At 42.7% G+C, this 18,301-nt stretch overlaps 1 protein-coding gene across 1 annotated transcript in view; it reads right to left on the bottom strand.

Moving 5' to 3' along the window:
- Positions 1-18,301, bottom strand: part of LOC121547101 (dystonin) — a 198,177-nt gene that overhangs the window by 85,662 nt on the left and 94,214 nt on the right. Inside the window, exons 16-38 of the mRNA XM_041858211.2 lie at positions 17,824-17,917; positions 17,497-17,651; positions 16,844-17,303; positions 16,515-16,643; positions 16,275-16,346; positions 16,002-16,163; positions 15,198-15,302; positions 14,831-14,926; positions 14,614-14,739; positions 14,243-14,395; positions 13,687-13,968; positions 13,213-13,396; positions 11,852-12,009; positions 10,914-11,092; positions 10,242-10,380; positions 9,861-10,054; positions 9,472-9,718; positions 9,260-9,367; positions 9,068-9,166; positions 8,203-8,304; positions 2,099-2,227; positions 758-846; positions 495-603 (exon numbers count right to left, since the gene is read on the bottom strand). Coding sequence (XP_041714145.2) covers positions 495-603; positions 758-846; positions 2,099-2,227; positions 8,203-8,304; positions 9,068-9,166; positions 9,260-9,367; positions 9,472-9,718; positions 9,861-10,054; positions 10,242-10,380; positions 10,914-11,092; positions 11,852-12,009; positions 13,213-13,396; positions 13,687-13,968; positions 14,243-14,395; positions 14,614-14,739; positions 14,831-14,926; positions 15,198-15,302; positions 16,002-16,163; positions 16,275-16,346; positions 16,515-16,643; positions 16,844-17,303; positions 17,497-17,651; positions 17,824-17,917 — 3,571 coding nt within the window. The remainder of the gene's footprint in view (positions 1-494; positions 604-757; positions 847-2,098; positions 2,228-8,202; positions 8,305-9,067; positions 9,167-9,259; positions 9,368-9,471; positions 9,719-9,860; positions 10,055-10,241; positions 10,381-10,913; positions 11,093-11,851; positions 12,010-13,212; positions 13,397-13,686; positions 13,969-14,242; positions 14,396-14,613; positions 14,740-14,830; positions 14,927-15,197; positions 15,303-16,001; positions 16,164-16,274; positions 16,347-16,514; positions 16,644-16,843; positions 17,304-17,496; positions 17,652-17,823; positions 17,918-18,301) is intronic.

The following is an 18,301-nucleotide window of genomic DNA, read 5'->3' as shown; positions in this document are numbered from 1 at the left end:
GGGTGACATGAAACACTAATGCTCCTAGACCTAGCATGTTTACAGCATACTCAGTTTCATTGGGTTTTGAAAATAAAACTATTTTCCCTACTCTCGAGAAATCTACTTCCCTCACTTTGTTCAGAAGTCAATACAGTGGTTTTAAGATGACAATGAATGTAGCACAAGAGAAACCCATGCTAGAGACCATATAGGAAACAGGGTTAGTCATGCAGTTGAACAGTAGATGGCATTGTTTGTGCATAATTTCTCACACCACACTGTAAATGCCAATCCAGCGTTTCAGAAGCCCTGTTTATACCTGCTGTTAACATGTGTCCTTCATCCTGATCTTGTCCTGATCTTGACCTGATCTTGTTTGTTTACACTTATAAGATCTGATCACAATCTTATCTAGAAATGTGGGCACAATCAGAACGTGGACAAGATCAGGACAAAGACAGCATGTTAGAACCAGGTATAAACAGGGCTAGAGATTAAGTCCAGTATCTTACCTGCTCGGCAGACGGTGTCTGATCAGAACACTGCTGGGAGAGATCACTGTAGGCTTGATGGAGGGATTTCAGCTGCTCCTTGGCTTCCTGCTTCTCTTCCTCGGTCATCCTGCAAATCAGGACGTCATTTAAGTTCTCTTATCATTATCATATCATTAAATAATTTAAGGCATATGAAATATTGCATTATTTACAGTGCACAGAGGCATGTACAAAAGTCAGCCTTAAAAATCTCTAATATTCGTAATGATAATTCAACTCACTTATCACTGTGTTTAGTTAGCATCAACTGTGTTGTCCTCAGTGCTTCTGCAATTTGCTCTTTTTTTGTTACCATCTCTTCCATTGAAACCTGAAATAACAATGGGTATACCTTATTAATACATATTACTGATGTTTACTCTAATCCCCTGATATGCCAATTTGTAGTATAATATTAGTCACAATAATATACACTGACGTTTCACAAAACGTATTTAAGTGGGGTTTGTGCTATTTATTAAACTTAGATATCCAGTTCCTGATTTTCATTAATTGGATTTGCACAGAAATGTTTCTTTGATGTGTTTTTCTTTTCTTATCATATAGTTATCACTTAAAAAACCTAGTGGCAGGAGTTTACGTGAACCTGACCAGGAGAAACTAGGTCATAGCAAGTCAGACTAGAGCACTGACTTTTTTCTGGCCAGGCCAAATGGTTAAGAAAAATTTACCCTTATCAAAATAAGATCTGTGCATCCACAATGTATTCCTTTTCAATGTAAAGTCCATTGAATAATATTATGCAGAAAAATGACTTTTCATTTGATTCCATTTAAAAAGTGTTATGCTGCAAAATGTTCAGTATATTTTCAAAGAGTAAGGCGTGTTTATAATCAAGTTATATTGAAATACTGGAATGCTTGTGCAACTGTGTCACCTTTGGTTCTATTGTGAGTTATGGTTATAATTACAGAAGCCCTGAGAGTGAGGAATCACAAGGATGGCAGAGACCATGGGATAATGATTCAAACTTGGGGCAAATTAATTTCTGCTCATGGAATTGACCCCAACTTAAATTTCTAATAGGGTAAAGAAAAAATAAGAGTATTAAAAGCATTGTATTTATTAGAACTATGCACATACAGTAACAGTGAAAGGTTGTGTGATTTTTTATTTTTTTTATTGCAAATTCTTGAAATTGAGCACAACCATCAGTATATAAAATACACACAGAATTGTGGGCGTAATGATTTACTGTATACAACTACAATATGTGTACAACAAAAAGACAGGAGATGAAACCGTAAAGTACATATGTAGGATCTTAATTTGATCACTCTTTTGTTGCAGAGAATTTTCCTTCACAGCAGGAAATTAAAACTTGTAGTGTATTGGAGATTTTAAAAAGCTTCTAAAATTTGTAATTTCCACTTTAAAATACCAAACTTGATTTGCACTAACGAAAAATGTATCAACCCCTACAACAAATTTCAATTAATTATAATCCACATATTAATTCACATTTCCTGTTGCTGCAGGATTATTTTCCTGCTATAGCAAACAGGCTCAAATTATTGTCCTACATCTGTAACAGTAAATGCATGTTTGCACACAGTATTTACCTGAGGCTTACTAGAGGCCTCTGTGCTGGCTTTACCATCTTTGTTCTGGCCTGGTTTCACACTGGACATCCAACCCAATAGCTTGCTAACTTTATCACCATGCTCTTTCTTCTCCTCATCAACAGATCTCTAGGATTTGAGGAAAGAATTTCAAAAAGGCTGTTAGGGTCAGAGTTGGTCTTGTATGAAAACAGGAAATGTGGTTATGCAGACATTCAACAACAAATAAACCTCTAAGGAGACCCCCAGCCATATTTCTGACTTCTATTTGGACCAGGAACAATTTAAGCTTACAATTTGGGTTGCAAAATTCTGGGAACTTTCAATAAATTCCCTGGTTTTCCCGAAATCCCGGTTGGAGGTCTTCCGGAATCAGGAGAGAATAAACAGGAAATCTGGAATTCTCAACCAGGATTTCTGGAAAACCAGGGAATTTATTGCAAGTTCCTGGAATTTTGCAACCCTACTTACAACTCACAAATCAGGGTTTGATTGATGACGTTTATTGCCATGTGGATCATGATGTTTATGTTTTATGACAGTAGGCGATAAAAGCATTTAATTGTTTATTCATTGATGTGAAATATGTTTAAATGAAAAAGACAGGTACATAACATAAACATATTCAAATATAAAATTAAAAAATTTCACCACTTTACACATGATGCTAAAAGCAATAATTCATCTCTGATTTAATCAACTCCATATTGGTAATTATATCAACATTCATATTACTCCAAGTCAAAGAAAATGAACATGTAATTAATTATTCTTATTTTAAGTGTAGGAAATACTATATTTTATTCATTTCAGTGAACATTTTATTGAGTCAGACTTTGCTATGTCAATCAAAAATTTAGTTTTCCCTATTTACAAGCCATGGAAAATCAAATACTGTTCACTCAAATGTGTTGATAGGTCCAAATATATTGGAAAGACGGCTTAGCTCCAACACTAAGAACCTTTGTTGCCTCCAGTAGCCTGAGCCCAGTGTGACCGTCATAGACACCCTTTTCCAGAGCATCCATGAAAGAGATTTTCCTCTTCGTCTTTGGGCAGGTAAGGCTTTTAGGGTGAGACTTCTCATCTTTCAGGAATGAGGCAGTGTCTTTGTCAACCAGGCAACTCTGAACAGCCTCATCCAGTGATATTCTATCATGGGTCTCTGGGTTGATCAGTCCACCAGTCAGGACTTGGAATTCCATGCATCTAAGGCCCAAGTCTTTGGGGAACAGGTTCTCCCGAATAGCCTGAGCTACACTCAAGGTCTTTGCTGTCTGGGGATGGATGATGCCATAGTAGGCTTGCTCGCACTGTTGAAGCTGGCTGGCAAATGTCTCGTCCAGGAGACCTCTACGCAGAGCTTCGGTGACTAGGGCTTTCTCTCCAGAAGCAGGATCACAGATGCCCCCGGTGCAAGCCTGGGCCTCCAGCAGTCTCAGCGCAGTGAGTCTATCGATTAGGCTCTGCTGATGTCCCTGCAGAATGGTCATCCTCCTCTTCTGAGTGACATCCCACAGACCAGCCACCGGGCTGTTAGCGTCCTGAACAATGACCATCCTGGAAAGGATAAGGTCTGCCAGCTCGTAGATGCTGGTGAGCCCACTCCGATAGCTTACCAGTTCTGTAATTTCAAGGAACTTTAGATCTAGGGCAGTTTCGATGCAAAGCTGCAGTCCACTTTTGAGATCTGTGATGATGTGTAAAAGGCTTCCGTTGACATCGACAGTGGACTTTTCCTGCCACTCACTGTCCAGCTGAGAGAGAAACAGGTAGGTCTGCTTATCGATGTGGTTGCCCTTAAAGGCTTGGTATGGGGACATTTCCAGACCAAGAGCACTGTTGATGACTGATAATCTGTGAGAACTGGAAAAGGAAAAACTGGAGAGATTCTTCTCACCAAAAGGTAGGAGATAGACACCACCATCTGTGTCAAACAGACACTTTTTCAGCAGTTCACAGTAGTAGGTCTTCTGTCCTGAATCAGGGTTGTGGAAGCGTTTTGGGTTGCTGACTGGGTCATAGAGATTCTGTAGGGTAGCTTTGTTCAAGAGACCCTGATCAACAGCCACGTTAACGGGCACCCTAACACCAAGTATTGGGTGAACTAATCCTCCAGTTGCTATCTGGGCCTCAATGATCTTCTTTCCTTTGTACCTGTCGACAATCCTTTCCTCCATGGCCTGATATACAGACAGTGTTTTACTGCCGTGGACATAGCCAGTGGCTGCTTTTTCGGCATCCATGAGTTTGTCTTTCAAATCTAACCCGACAATGCCCTTCTCCAAAGCAGCTTGAACCGAGAGGGTTTGTCCAGTTGAAGGATCGATAATACAGCCAGTTGCAGCCTGTGCTTCCATATACTCAATAGCATACGTCTTAGCTAAAAGGCCTTTCTCTGCAGCCTCCAAGAAGGATATCTTTTTCTTGCTAGACTCCAAGTAGACTCCGGCGATAGCAGTGGGTTTGCCGATGAACTGAGCGAGTGATGCTTGGACCTCTTCTAATGTGACAAGGCCAGTTTCTAACTTCTGCAAGGTTTCTCTATCCAACAGCTTGGTTTTGATCAACTTCCTGATACTGATGCTGCCTCTGAGTCCTTGGAGCTTTGGGGAAAATCGTTGGGAAGTTGTCTCACTCGCAGAATGAGATGCTTTTGATGACATGTCTTTGACATTATGTGAGCTTGTGCTAGTGGTGTTTGATGTAACATTTTGACTTTTCCCTGCCTGACCCTCCAGAGTCACTAACTTCTTTGTTATTGCCATCGCTTCAGTTTTTTTACTCTGGTTCTTGGCAATCAAATTCTGTGTGTGTTTTTGTTTGACTGTTGTAGTCTGGACAGTAGAATCATTTGCAGTTTTCATCATTGTTTGATCCTGTAAACTGCTTTGATTGCTGACTATTTCCCTTTTGACTCCCTTCACTCTTTGAAGTTCTTCTAGCACTTTGTGTTTCTCCGTTGTTGCTATCTGTTGGCATAAGATGTAAATAATTATTAGATATGAAATACTGTACCTTGAGATAATCTATCTATGCACATTGAGCATGTGAAAGTTAAATTGTATTATTAATTTGTCATACAAATATGAATATTTAATTTCAATTGTGTCTTGTTTATTATCTACAAATATTATGCATTTTTTTTATGAATGTAAAAAAATTATATGATAGTCATGGATATATACCTCTGAGGACACTTTCATTTTGATAAGCTCCTCCTCCAGATTGCACTTTGCCTCTTCATATGATGACACTATTTTCTGTGTTAACAAAAGCTCAGTCTTCAGTTTGGCAACCTCATTGTCTTTGTCACACTTATGGTTGGACTCCACTTCCTTTACAGTCCTATGTTCACTCTTAATTGTAACTTTTTCTTGAAGACCTCTGACCTCCTTGGCATATGAAACAACCTGCTCATTGAGGGATCTTGCTTCCTTTTCCTTTATTCCTAGTTTCTGCTCACTGTGTGTTAACATTTGTTTAAGCTTTGTGACCTCTTTTGAGTTTTCCTTATAGATGTTTTCCAGCTGAGTAATGCTAGAGTTAAGTAGCATTTTCTCTGTTTCTAATTTAGCAATTTGCGATTTTGCTTTAAGCAAGTCATGGCTAAGAGCAGTTCTCTCATTTTGTACTTGCTGCATTTTAATATGAAGCTCATCTATTTGCTGTAGAGCCTCCTGCTTTAACTGCAACGTGCTCTCATTTAAGATTTTCAACTGTTCAATTTCTTGCTGGAAATACTTGGTGTTAATCCCGGCTGATTCTGCAGTGTGTGAATGCTCTCTGGATTTCTGATCCATTTCCAGTTTGATATGAGACTCCTGTAATGCATGCTTTTGACTCATCTCAGTCTGCATTAATTGCAGCTGTCTCTCATATCCCTGCTTCTGAAGTTCAAGTTTGCTTTTCAAGTCCTCCAGCATCGCTTTACAGTTCTCAAGTTGGTCTTCCAGCTTCTGGGACCTCAGTTGCAAGGCTGAACCTTCCGTTTGCTTTCGCTTAACCTCCTCTTGGGCTTGTTCCAGCTTTCCCTTGAGCATGGTGACGTCAGATGCCAATGAAAAGGTTTTCTCTTGGGCTGCACTTCTCTCCCTCTGAAGAACAGTGATTTCCTGTTTGAAACTGGATGAGGATTTGTCAGAGCTGGCAGTGATTTCTTTCATTGTCAACCTACTCTTCTGAAGATCTGCCTCGAGCTCTTTGACTTTAGACTGGCAGATTTTCCCTTCCTGGGTCACTTTTATTAATTCATCTTTTGTTCTTCTCAGGGCAGAACTCATCTCCTCGAGTTCTGCTTTCAAGGTAACCAGTTCTTGGTCAGCAATTGTCTTGTTTCTTTGAAGGGCACTGATTTCCTGCTTCATATTCACTGTAATTATTTCGGAACTTCCAGTCATTCCTTTCATACTCTGCTTGCATTGCAAAAGCTCACCCTCCAATGCCTTCACTTTAGCCAGATACCTCTGGCCCTCATTTGACTCCTTCTGCAGCTCTGTCATTGCTTTCTTCAGTGTAATGTTCAGATCATTTACTTCCCCCTTTTGCTCTTGGACTGTCTTATTGGCCAAATTCCTCTCGGTGCCAACAGAGCTAAGCTCAGCCTTCAGATTCCTGATTTCCTTCTCGTAGTTGGTGAGGTTCAAGCTGAGAGCTTTGTTTTTCTGCTGCAGTTCAGCTGTTCTCTTCACCTCCTCGTTGTAGTCCCTCAGTTTGATCTGAAGCTCATGGGACATCTGAGATTTCTTTAACAGCTCCTCCTCAATGATTTTCACCTGAGATTTGGTGCCATCCACCTGAGACTTTAATATGTTGATTTGCTGATTTTTGCTTCCCATTTCCATGGTGATATTGTCCAGTTGAGCTCTCGTCTTTTTCATGTTGACTTCCAACTCCATATTGATCTTCTTAAGCTCATCTACTTTCTTCTGCAGTTGCGCGGCCACCATTCCACCTTTCTGAAGTTCTGCTTCCAGGTTTTTGGATTTGAGTTGTACATCTTGTTCAGATCTTATCTTTAAGTTGAAATCCTCTTTGGTTTTTTGAAGCTGTTGTTTCCAGTTCTCCGTTTCACTTTTCAATGATTTCATATTTTGTTCAGAGAATGATTTTTCTCGTTGTAATGACTCCACACTGACCTTAAGACTTCTGACCTCATTGTCTAATGACAAGTTCATTCTCGTCAGTTCACTGATCTTGAACTTCAACTGGTCTGCCTCAACCTGTGTGGAGGCCAGCTCTTCCTCTAAACACTGCATATTGTGACTACTCTCCTGTTCCATGGAGTTCCTCCAGAGCAGTTTTCCTTGGTTGATCTTTAACTGTTCCTTCAGGCCTTCAACCTCTGTCTTGTGGAAAATTGCTTTCTGTTCCAATGAAGACTTATCCCTCTGGAGAGTTTTGACTTGCTCTTGAAATACATAGATGGAATTTCGCAGCTCTAAAGATTCCTGTCTGAACTCCTCTGACTTTTGTCTGTCTGATTCCATGTCCAGCTGAAGGTTCCTCAACCTGGTATTGGCATCGTCCAACAGCTCTGTGAATTGTTGCGCTTTGTCCTCTGCTATTTTCTTTCGCACCAGCACAGAGTTCAGTTCTGACTTAAGTGTCTTGATCTCAGTCTCTGCTGTTTTCTTCACCATGGCCAGATCCTGTTTCTGCTGCTGGACCTCTGCCTCCACCTCTGCATGGATCGTCTGGATACTGTGGGTGACAGAGGAATGTTGCATCCTCTGCAGTGTGCGATTGTGTTCCTCAAGATCCTGAACATCGCTGTTCTTCCTCTTCAAGTGGTCCTCCAGTTTCTTCCGGGCCAGGGTGCTCTCCTCGATGTTAATCTTCAGCAGACAAAGACTCTCCTCTAGAGAAGACCGTTTGGCCTCTGACTGCTGGAACATCTGTTGTGCGTTACCTAACTCTTGCTCAATGGCTGCTTTGCCCTTCACAACCGTCTCTAGTTTCAAACGGTACTGCTGAGCCCCATCCTCGGCCTTGGACTTCTGGAGGGTCAGGTCCTCTATGGTACTCTTATGCGTCTCTGCCTCTCCCTGTAGAATGGTCAACTGGGTTGTTCTCTCAGCCAATGAGGTTTCCAGTTCCTGTACCTGCTGCTGGAGCTTTCCAATCACCTCCTCCCCTGCTGCCTTTTGGAGCTCCCAGCTCTCTGTCCAGGTGAGGTACTCTGTTCTTTCTGATGCTTTCCTTTTCTACAATGCAAAACATAACAAGTCATCCACTACCTCATACTTAACAATGAAAATAAAGTGAAAGTTATGTTCATGGTATGATTATTCTAACATGCTTACCAAAGTGAGGATTGTTGCAGCGCTGTTAATTGTCCCCAACAAATGCCACCTTGAGAGAGTGTTTCAGATTCAATGAGATAGAGGAGACAGCTTCCTCCCAGAGAAGTCACCATCACCAGAAACAATACAAAAGAATGGCTCTTTTGTATCAGCGTTAAGCAAACCATCTACATTCATCAGTGCTGAATGGATGACACATATTATAAACTGGTTGGTTCGAGCCCTGAATGCTGATTGGCTGACAGCCGTGGTATATCAGACCGTATACCATGGGTATGACAAAACATTTATGTTTACTGCTCTAATTACGTTAGTAACCAGTTTATAATAGCAATAAGGCACCTCAGGGGTTTGTGGTATATGGCCAACATACCACGGCTAAGGGCTGAGTCCAGGCGTTGCGTCGTGCATAAGAACAGCTCTTAGCCGTCGTACATTGGCCATATACTACACTCCATCGGGCCTTATTGCTTAAGTATAGCAGTGAAGAGAAATAAACCCTTTGAGTTGAAGCATCATATTTATGGCTTTAAAGGTGAGGTTCCCATTAATTCAATATGTCTGGGAGTCAACCCTGTTAACACAATAATGTGATGGGGAGAGAAAAGGCATTCCAAAGTATGCAAAGCGCTTCTAACAATCTAATATTTCACCAATCCCCTACCTCTTCGCCTTCTGTTCTCTTCAACGTCTCACTTGCAAACTTTACATACTGCGTCATGGAGGTGACTACGGCCGTGTAGCGAGTTCTGAGCTCCATGAACTGAGGTGAGGGTGGAAAACAAGGGTCACTTTCCTTAGCACACACAGCACACTCAGCACCTAGTCTACTACGGTTCCATTCCAAGGTTCTCACCTCCTGAATGATAGCATCAGCCGAGTTCTGCATCCTCCGTCTCTTGAGCGGGGACTTGTGCTGGGAGTCAACCATGGCTCTGTAGGTCAACAGCTGTAGCTCATAATCCTGAAAACACATTGGGGAATATTACTAATCTGGTGTTCAAGTGCTCTTCATGCAGACATATCTGTCAGATGTTCCAGGTCAAAACAGTTACAGAGATAACTTACTTTAGCGCCAGATGAGTACTGCTCGGAGTACTTTTGGCATTCATCAATTCTGCTCTGCTTATGTTCCATTTCTGCAACGAGGACCTTCTGTTGGTTTACCAGCTCAGCGAGCGCCTTGCTGTCCTCTGGCTGCTTCTCCTGGGTCTTGAGCTGAGCAGCCTCCATTTCTCTGACCCACTCATCCAGACTGCTGTAGGAGTCTTTGTAGTACTTCAGAGATTTACTGATGCCCTCCAGGTCCCGAAGTCTAATATAATAAAGGAGCCTTAGTATTCGTAAAAGGTTATTTTTACATTCCCCTTGTTCAAGTAGTGTTCCTCACTACTATTTACTGGTGTATGGAATCAAACTCTGTCCCTCAACATTTGAGCTAACCTGAAAACACTAACCTGCTCTCAATCTGGGAGTGGACGTTGTTCCACCTTTCTTCCAGCTGGTCAGCCTTCTCCTTGTGCCAGTCCAGGTCAAAGTCCCGCTCATTGTGGGCCTTGAACATGCGTTCGCTGATGCCACGGGCCTTCTGCAGCCCATCCTCCAGGTCATGGAAGATCTCCCTCTGTTCGTCGATCTCTGAGCGCCATTGCTAAAACAGAGTAGAGCGAAGTGATGGCTCAACTATGAATCATGTCTTAATAGTGGCTCTCAAGGACCGGATGCCACAAAAGAACAATTCATCTCCAGCAATCATTTTGCCAACCTGAGAGAAAAGACTAAATAGGATATATTGCCATTTTAAATGTCTATAAAAACCTAGTACCAAGGGAGCTTACCTTGAGTGTGCTGACGACTGTGTCGATGGAACTCAGGTCAGAGTTCACGGCGTCTTCCTCAGAGAGTTTGGCCTCATAGAGCTTCACTAGAGCCTCCGCACTCTGGCTGTGCCTCACCACCAAGCTCACTGTCTTCAGCCTGCAGAGACACCACAGAGACAGTGTGACATTTTGTAAAGCATCTGTAAAGTCCTTATAAAGGGTTTATGAAGGCTTCATAAAGGCTTTAAAGTTGCGTTTAAAGTGGGACGATAAAAACTAATTGCAAATGCCTTGTTGATTTAGAATGTGCTGAGAATATTCTAGCCCTCTACTGAGGAGGACCGTAACAGTGTCTGAGCCCTCTACTGAGGAGGACCATAACAGTGTCTGAGCCCTCTACTGAGGAGGACCGTAACAGTGTCTGAGCCCTCTACTGAGGAGGACCGTAACAGTGTCTGGGCCCTCTACTGAGGAGGACCGTAACAGTGTCTGGGCCCTCTACTGAGGAGACGAAAGTGTCTGAGCCCCTGAGGAGGAGAAGTGTCTGGGCTAAGGAAAAGGTAGATTACTGAGGAGGACATAACAGTGTCTGGGCCTCTACAGAACAGTCTGGGCCCTCTACTGAGGAGGACCATAACAGTGTCTGAGCCCTCTACTGAGGAGGACCATAACAGTGTCTGGGCCACTTACTTCTCAAGGTAGATGGCAGACATGGAGTAGACTTGGCTCATGCTTTGGATGAGGACGTTGAGGTCAGAGGAGAGGGTGGGGACAGCGGGAGAGGCCCCGGCCTGTCTGAGGAACATCTCACACTTCTCCTTCACGGTCTCCAGATCCTCCTTCAGCTGGTCCAGCTCTGCCTTCTTCTTCTGCAAGGGACAAAGTTGGAGAGGTTAAGTCAATGTGAACCGATCACACCTGGGTCAAATACATACAGTACATGAAATACTTGATAATTTCTGAGGTGTGCTTGGTTTGTCTTGGAGTTAACACTTATGAGACTATTCCGTTGGTTCCATTGTACCTGGCAAAGTAAATCAACCACAGACGTATTTTACATAATGTATTTGACCCATGTCTGGAAAATATAAGATTAATAATGTGTATGACAGAGTGATGATACAGCCTGAATAGTGAGTTGTAATATGACAGAGTGATGATACAGTCTGAATAGTGTTGTAATATGACAGAGTGATGATACAGTCTGAATAGTGAGTTGTAATATGACAGAGTGATGATACAGTCTGAATAGTGAGTTGTAATATGACAGAGTGATGATACAGTCTGAATAGTGAGTTATAATATGACAGGGTGATGATACAGTCTGAATAGTGAGTTGTAATATGACAGAGTGATGATACAGTCTGAATAGTGAGTTGTAATATGACAGAGTGATGATACAGTCTGAATAGTGAGTTGTAATATGACAGAGTGATGATACAGTCTGAATAGTGAGTTGTAATATGACAGAGTGATGATACAGTCTGAATAGTGAGTTGTAATATGACAGAGTGATGATACAGTCTGAATAGTGAGTTGTAATATGACAGAGTGATGATACAGTCTGAATAGTGAGTTATAATATGACAGAGTGATGATACAGTCTCAATAGTGAGTTGTCGCCCTACCTCTTGCTCTGTGATGCGCAGGACACTTTGCTCCAGGTCGTCTCTGTCCAGTGGGGTGCGGATCTGTCGGATTAAGTGCTCCTCTTGGGCTTCCAGACGCATGCGGAAGTTACGCACCTCAGAGATATACAGGTTGTACACAGACTCCTCGTGTTCCTCTGTTCAACACAAGACCACAGAATGAGTAACAACCTCTGTTCAACACAAGACCACAGAATAAGTACACCTCTGACATCATTAATACAATCTGGCACCATTATTGCAAAGTGTTTACAAACAATCTGCTTATTACTCATTAATCATGCTGATTAATTAGTGGGCAATCAAGCAGATCAACACCTCCTTAACGTCGTCTGCAGGAGATTCTACTACCTTTGGTGACATAACACCAATAATCTTAAACAGACAGTCATAAGTCTAGGGGAAATGTACACCATGCTTCTACATCTGCATTGCTTGCTGTTTGGGGTTTTCGGCTGGGTTTCTATATAAGCACTTTGTGACATCTGCTGATGTAAAAAGGGCTTTATAAACACATTTGATTTGATTTGACATTTGATTTGATTTGACACACACACACACACACCCCCACACACACACACACACACATCTGTACATCCACACACACACAAACACACTTTTCCTACAGTTCTGGCCATGGGAACCCGGGCAGGTTCAAACATAATTCCATAAGGTATTAGCTTTATGCCTAATAGGCTTAAAGAACTATGTGTTTTCCTCGAGGACTGCTGCCAAAACATGTATCAGCAGGCTCCTGTTAGCAGGGACAGTAGAGGCTAGCTAATAGTTGACATACTTTTGTACATATAGTGTATCTTAGCTTAGCCTTACCTCTCTCTTCAGACTAGCATAGATAAACCTTGCCTCTCTCTAGACTAGCTTTGCTTAGCCTTGCCTCTCTCTGCAGACTATCTTAGCTTAGCCTTGCCTCTCTCTAGACTAGCTTCGCTTAGCCTTTCCTCTCTCTGCAGACTATCTTAGCTTAGCTTAGCCTTGCCTCTCTCTAGACTAGCTTCGCTTAGCCTTTCCTCTCTCTTCAGACTATCTTAGCTTAGCTTAGCCTTGCCTCTCTCTAGACTAGCTTCGCTTAGCCTTTCTCTAGACTAGCTTCGCTTAGCCTTGCCTCTCTCTGCAGACTAGCTTAGCTTAGCCTCTCTCTGCAGACTAGCTTAGCTTAGCCTTGCCTCTCTCTGCAGTCTAGCTTTGCTTAGCCTTGACTCTCTATAGACTAGCTTCGCTTAGCCTCTCTCTGCAGACTAGCTTAGCTTAGCCTTGCCTCTCTCTGCAGACTATCTTAGTTTAGCATTGCCTTTCTCTAGACTATCTTTGCTTAGCCTTGCCTCTCTCTGCAGACTTGAGCAGCTCCTCGTAGTAGTCCTTGCAGGCCAGCACCTCTCTCTCTAGCTGGGAACAGTCTGCCACAGTGAACACCTCTGACTCCTTGCTGTCCTCCAGGAAGTCCTCAAAGTGGGACTGCAGGTTGCTAAGGACCTGCTGGTGCTCGCCTGGCAACATGGTCTTAATCTGGGGAGAACAGGGGAAAACACATGAGACAGACCCACACCTTGAAACCTTATAGAAATGTTCTCTGAAAAGGTACAGCCAGCACAAACTGCAATATAATGATGAAATTGCAGGTAATGTTGGTGAATATGGGAAACATTAGGCTCAATAACAGTAATTCTCTTTTCTGTGAAGACCTAAATGAGACGATGACACTTAATTATACCTCTATCACTGTAATACTAGGGTTTAAGTGTTGCTAATGGGGACTTATCTTGAGAAGTAGATTAAGTAGATAAGCATTAACGTACTGAGGAAACGTTCCAGTTGCGGATGGCTCTGACGTCAGCCATTAGGTAGTGCCAGGAGACCACGCTCTTCATTTTGATGTGGGAGTGGTGCCACAGAGCCAGGACATTCTGGTACAGCTGCTCAATTCTGCTGGCCTGGTCCACAGCCTCCTTGTTGGGTGGAGGCACGGTGAAGCAGACAGAGGGTACCATGGCCTCGTTCCCAGACGGACTGATCACCTTCCACTTGGCCCGGTGAGAGTTACTGGCCAGGACACACTCGTCATCTTTATAGATGGTGATCTAGGAGAGACGAAGTGAGACATGACAAATCAAAACGACTCTACCATTTCACTCTGAAATCTATCCAAATCAACTCAAAGTATCAAACTTTTGATCTGCTATCTAAATACATCTACCTCGATTTAACATGGCTATAAACATTCCTTAGAGATCAATGCACATCTTGTTACTACAGAATATAAGTGTGAAGACTCAAAGTATGTGACTTGTGATGAACTACTTGAATAGACCGAAAAAGAACAGTATTAAATATCTTTAAAAAGAGACATAGCACCTCTATTTGTCGGTAGTCACAGATGGCTTTGACGGGTATGGAAGACCTGACAGGGGTATCTGGGTTCCTAGGCTTGAGCTGGACGATGGCCTTGGCCTTGCCCACCAACCCAGCCACTGTGCTGCGGTACTGGAGGAGCTGTTCCTTCTCATCCTGTTCCAGCACCAGTCAAACACAGGGGGATTACGATACCACACCAGCTCTCACAGGGATAGTTAGTTCATCTTTAATGGTAGGGTATTCATTTGGAACCATATTTGGATTTCTGACCATGTCAGTCCACGAGATTGATCCATGCGTCTCATTTAACAACATAGTTTGGGAATGTGGCTAATGATTGTGTACCAACCAGTTTTTATTTGCCAGCTTACCATGGACTCCTGAATGTGATCCTCCAGCTTGTGTACGCTGCTTGTCCGATCACAGCCATACTTTCTTTGGATGTCACCTTGTAGGCTCTTCAGGTAATCCGTGGACTCTTTGGCATCATTGAAAAACTATATGGAAGGGAAAAAGATGATCAGATGAGCTTTTTGCAACTAGCAGGCCTCCATCCATTTGTTTGAGGAAAGCAGATAACTAACTCACCTCAAAATAGACTGTGTTGTCTTTGAGGTGCTGCTCCACACAAGAGCAGAGCTGTAGGATCCAACTCCACTGGGTCTGCATGGCTGCTTTGTATGCCTGGAGTATTCCACACATAAATATGTTAGAATTAAAAATACTGTATAATTGTTCTTGTTGGAACAGGTTAGTGAAGCAATTGAAATATACAATATTATTGAGCACTTGTGCCGGTTTTGATAGCTGAAAATGAGTAATAATATTTATATTTTAATGGACAAATTACCACATTATCTGACAATTACAATCTAACGGATTTATCACAAAAGGAGTTTATATCACATGGTTCTGGAGTGGTTATGTGACATCTGTAAACACAGACAGGGCTTACTTCAATAGTTAACCTGGCAGGGTGGTTCTCCTGCAGAAGGTTCTCTGCCCTGTCCTGTACAGACTTGATCACCTCCTCCTTTTCATCCAACTCTCTCATCAGATCCTAATGAGAGAGAGAGAGAGAGAGAGAGAGAGAGAGAGAGAGAGAGAGAGAGAGAGAGAGAGAGAGAGAGAGAGAGAGAGAGAGAGAGAGAGAGAGAGAGAGAGAGAGAGAGAGAGAGAGAGAGAGAGAGAGAGAGACAGAGACAGAGACAGAGAGACAGAGACATCACACTGCATCCACGGAATCCAAACATGGCCTGAGAACAATCCCCTCCCATCTACTAACACCATGATTTGCAGGAGCATGTAAATGTATTTCTAAATGCCAGCTGGAAATAAAGTAGTTTGGAGAGATGTCAAACTGATTAACTGAATCAAGCTGAATAGAACGTCAGTAATATAGACTCCCAGTGGTATTTTCTAATGGTATGCTGTAAGCCCAAAACAAGCCCCTGTAATTCCTTTCCACCTATGCGAAACATGAGAAAACACATCACCCTAGGAGATATGATCACCTCAAGGTCCCTTAGGTCTAGAGAGTCAAACCCACTTCCTTGTGGAAAGGCTATACATGCCAATGGTGGATCCATGCCATTAATGAATAGCTCTACGGTTTCACTTAACCGTTTATAATATTCAACTCATTCTAAAATATCTACAATAATGAATATGAACTGAGTTATGCTCAGATGTGCCCGAATAGCCAAATATTCTATTAACAAAATAGAAATACAATGAGCTGAACAGTGGAGGGACTCACAGCGTGGTACTCTGTCTTCTTGGAGATGTTGCCGTTGCGATCGCTCCAGTCGAAGGCGACCTCCTCCTCCTCTTTCTCATTGAGCCAGATGAGTTCCATGGTGGCTCGCGACACAAAGTCATGGAGGCTCTCCAGGTTCTTCTGACGCTCCCGCGAACAGTTCTACAGAAGCACAGAACCATGGGAAATAGAATCTCCATGTGGTATTCAACAAAGCAGTGAAGGGATTATTTTGTTACCTAGGAGTGCCAAGGATTTTAATAGGATACTTACCAGTAACTTCCCATACTGGGTTTCTAATTTGTCCAGTTTCTCAGAATAACCTAGTTTTTGGGTCATCTGAATCTGAGATAAAGAGACATACCATATGTTTATATTCGTTGCCATTTAAAAACCTTGCAGCATTAAGGAGTTTACACTCAAAACAAAACAATTGAATGTGATGCACAGAGATATTTTGAAGTTTTTTCCAGACTAGAATATCAGAATAGGCTGACAGTTGCTTGTACATACCTCACTAAGTTTGGCTTCTTTAAGGCTCATTTGAAATTCTTCGATGGTTCTGTGAACCTCTTTGTGGTTCTCTAAATGTGTTTCCACACTTGGCAAATCGGACCCCCAATCTCCACGATCCAACTGCACCTTCAAAGGAAGACAAAACTATTCAGAATTGGTCTCAAATGTCTAAATCACAAATATCAAAATGTACAGAATTATACTAACATTATAGTGAACAGGTCTCTTGTAAAACATATATTTTAATCTCAATGAGACAACCTGTATAAATAAGGAAAAATAAATAAAATCGACAGCCTGACACCGGAGCTTCGCTATGTCCTCACCTGCATCTCCTCCACCCAGTTGATCAGGTCCTGCACAAAGTTCATGTTGACCTCATCCTCGGTCATGTTGGGGTCCACTAGCGAGGACTTGCCCAGGGGCTTGCGGATCTGCATTTGTTTGAGGTGCTGGAGGTCCCCCGGGTCCATACCTCCGCCCCCCATGTAGGCCTGCACCGAGCCGGGCTGCATGCCGCCGGGGGTCAAGGCGGGGCTCAGGGCAGGGGTGAGGCCCGGGGTCAGGATGGAGGTGAAGGTGGAACCGGGGGTTCCCAGGCCTCCAGGGGTGAGGGCTGGGGTGAGGCTGGAATTGAGGTTCGAGGAGGAGAAGCCTGAGTTAAGACTCTGAGTGATGCCTGAGATCATCATCTTGGTCTGTTCGGTTGTCAGGGTGCGTCCTTGGCTGTACACAGAGGAACACTCTGCCCTCAGGCCCAGCAGGTCGTCACGAAGCTTGGATACCCTAGATCATACACAAAAGTTACACAACACACAATGACATGTTTATTAATATAGTTCATGATTTATCATTTATCAGTTTACATGAGGTGCTTATCATTCAGAATGTTTTGTTGTTGAAATTCCCTACACTATGTTACAATCAACATTTCACAACAAATGTTTCCTTAATTTCTAAGAAAGCAGTGAGTTTGTACCTTTGAACAAGCTGATCAGAGTAGTAGTACTTCCCGTCCAGTAGAATCTGGATATCCACCACCTGCTGTCTCAGCAGGTTTTCACATTCCAGAAGGTGCCCAGCAGTCTCTGCCTCATTCTGGAACTGGACCCCAGACTCTAACCTCTTAGCATCCTGAGAATTTTTTTTGGGTCATTTACTTTTCTATTACAAAGTTCAATAACAATAATGATATTAAAAAATAAAGACACACAAAATTTGCCTCAACAAATAAACATAAGTAAAAGCAGGACCTGGAGTATTCTGAGGTTGTGTGGTAAACATGCTGTTCCAATGTGGTACTTACAGACTGCAGAGCTGCTCTTGCTAATGCTAGTTTGTCCTCTCCTGTGACACAGTCCCGCTGGACCCTGGTGGCAATCTGCTGCAACATTTCAAGCCTAAAAGACAAGTCAATTTACATAAATATTGTACAGAAGTAATTTTACCACATAAACAAAACAGATGTGGCAATGCAGTGCCATCAGAGTTCCATTTGAAAATCGCCTCTGCAGAAAAAAATCAACAACAAGAAAACTCTGACAGCCCTGACTTCTAATGGTTAACCTCACCTTGGTCCATAGAAAGAATTGTTATTGAGAAACACTGGAAAGGCTGGGGTGCTGGAGAGCAGTGGCTCCATGGCTGGTCCTGAGAGGTTCTCAGAGGAACCCAGGCTGGTCAGAGTGCTGTTGCTAACTGATGAGACACTGCTGTATCCCATGTTGTATGCCATGTTGCTGTGCATGGTGGAAGACTATAGGACTATACCGAGCCACTCAGAG

Source organism: Coregonus clupeaformis, chromosome 31 (assembly GCF_020615455.1).
Source record: "Coregonus clupeaformis isolate EN_2021a chromosome 31, ASM2061545v1, whole genome shotgun sequence".
Lineage (NCBI taxonomy): Eukaryota > Metazoa > Chordata > Actinopteri > Salmoniformes > Salmonidae > Coregonus > Coregonus clupeaformis.
Note: the sequence above shows the minus strand (reverse complement) of the source record. Positions and strands in the feature narration are given on the sequence as shown.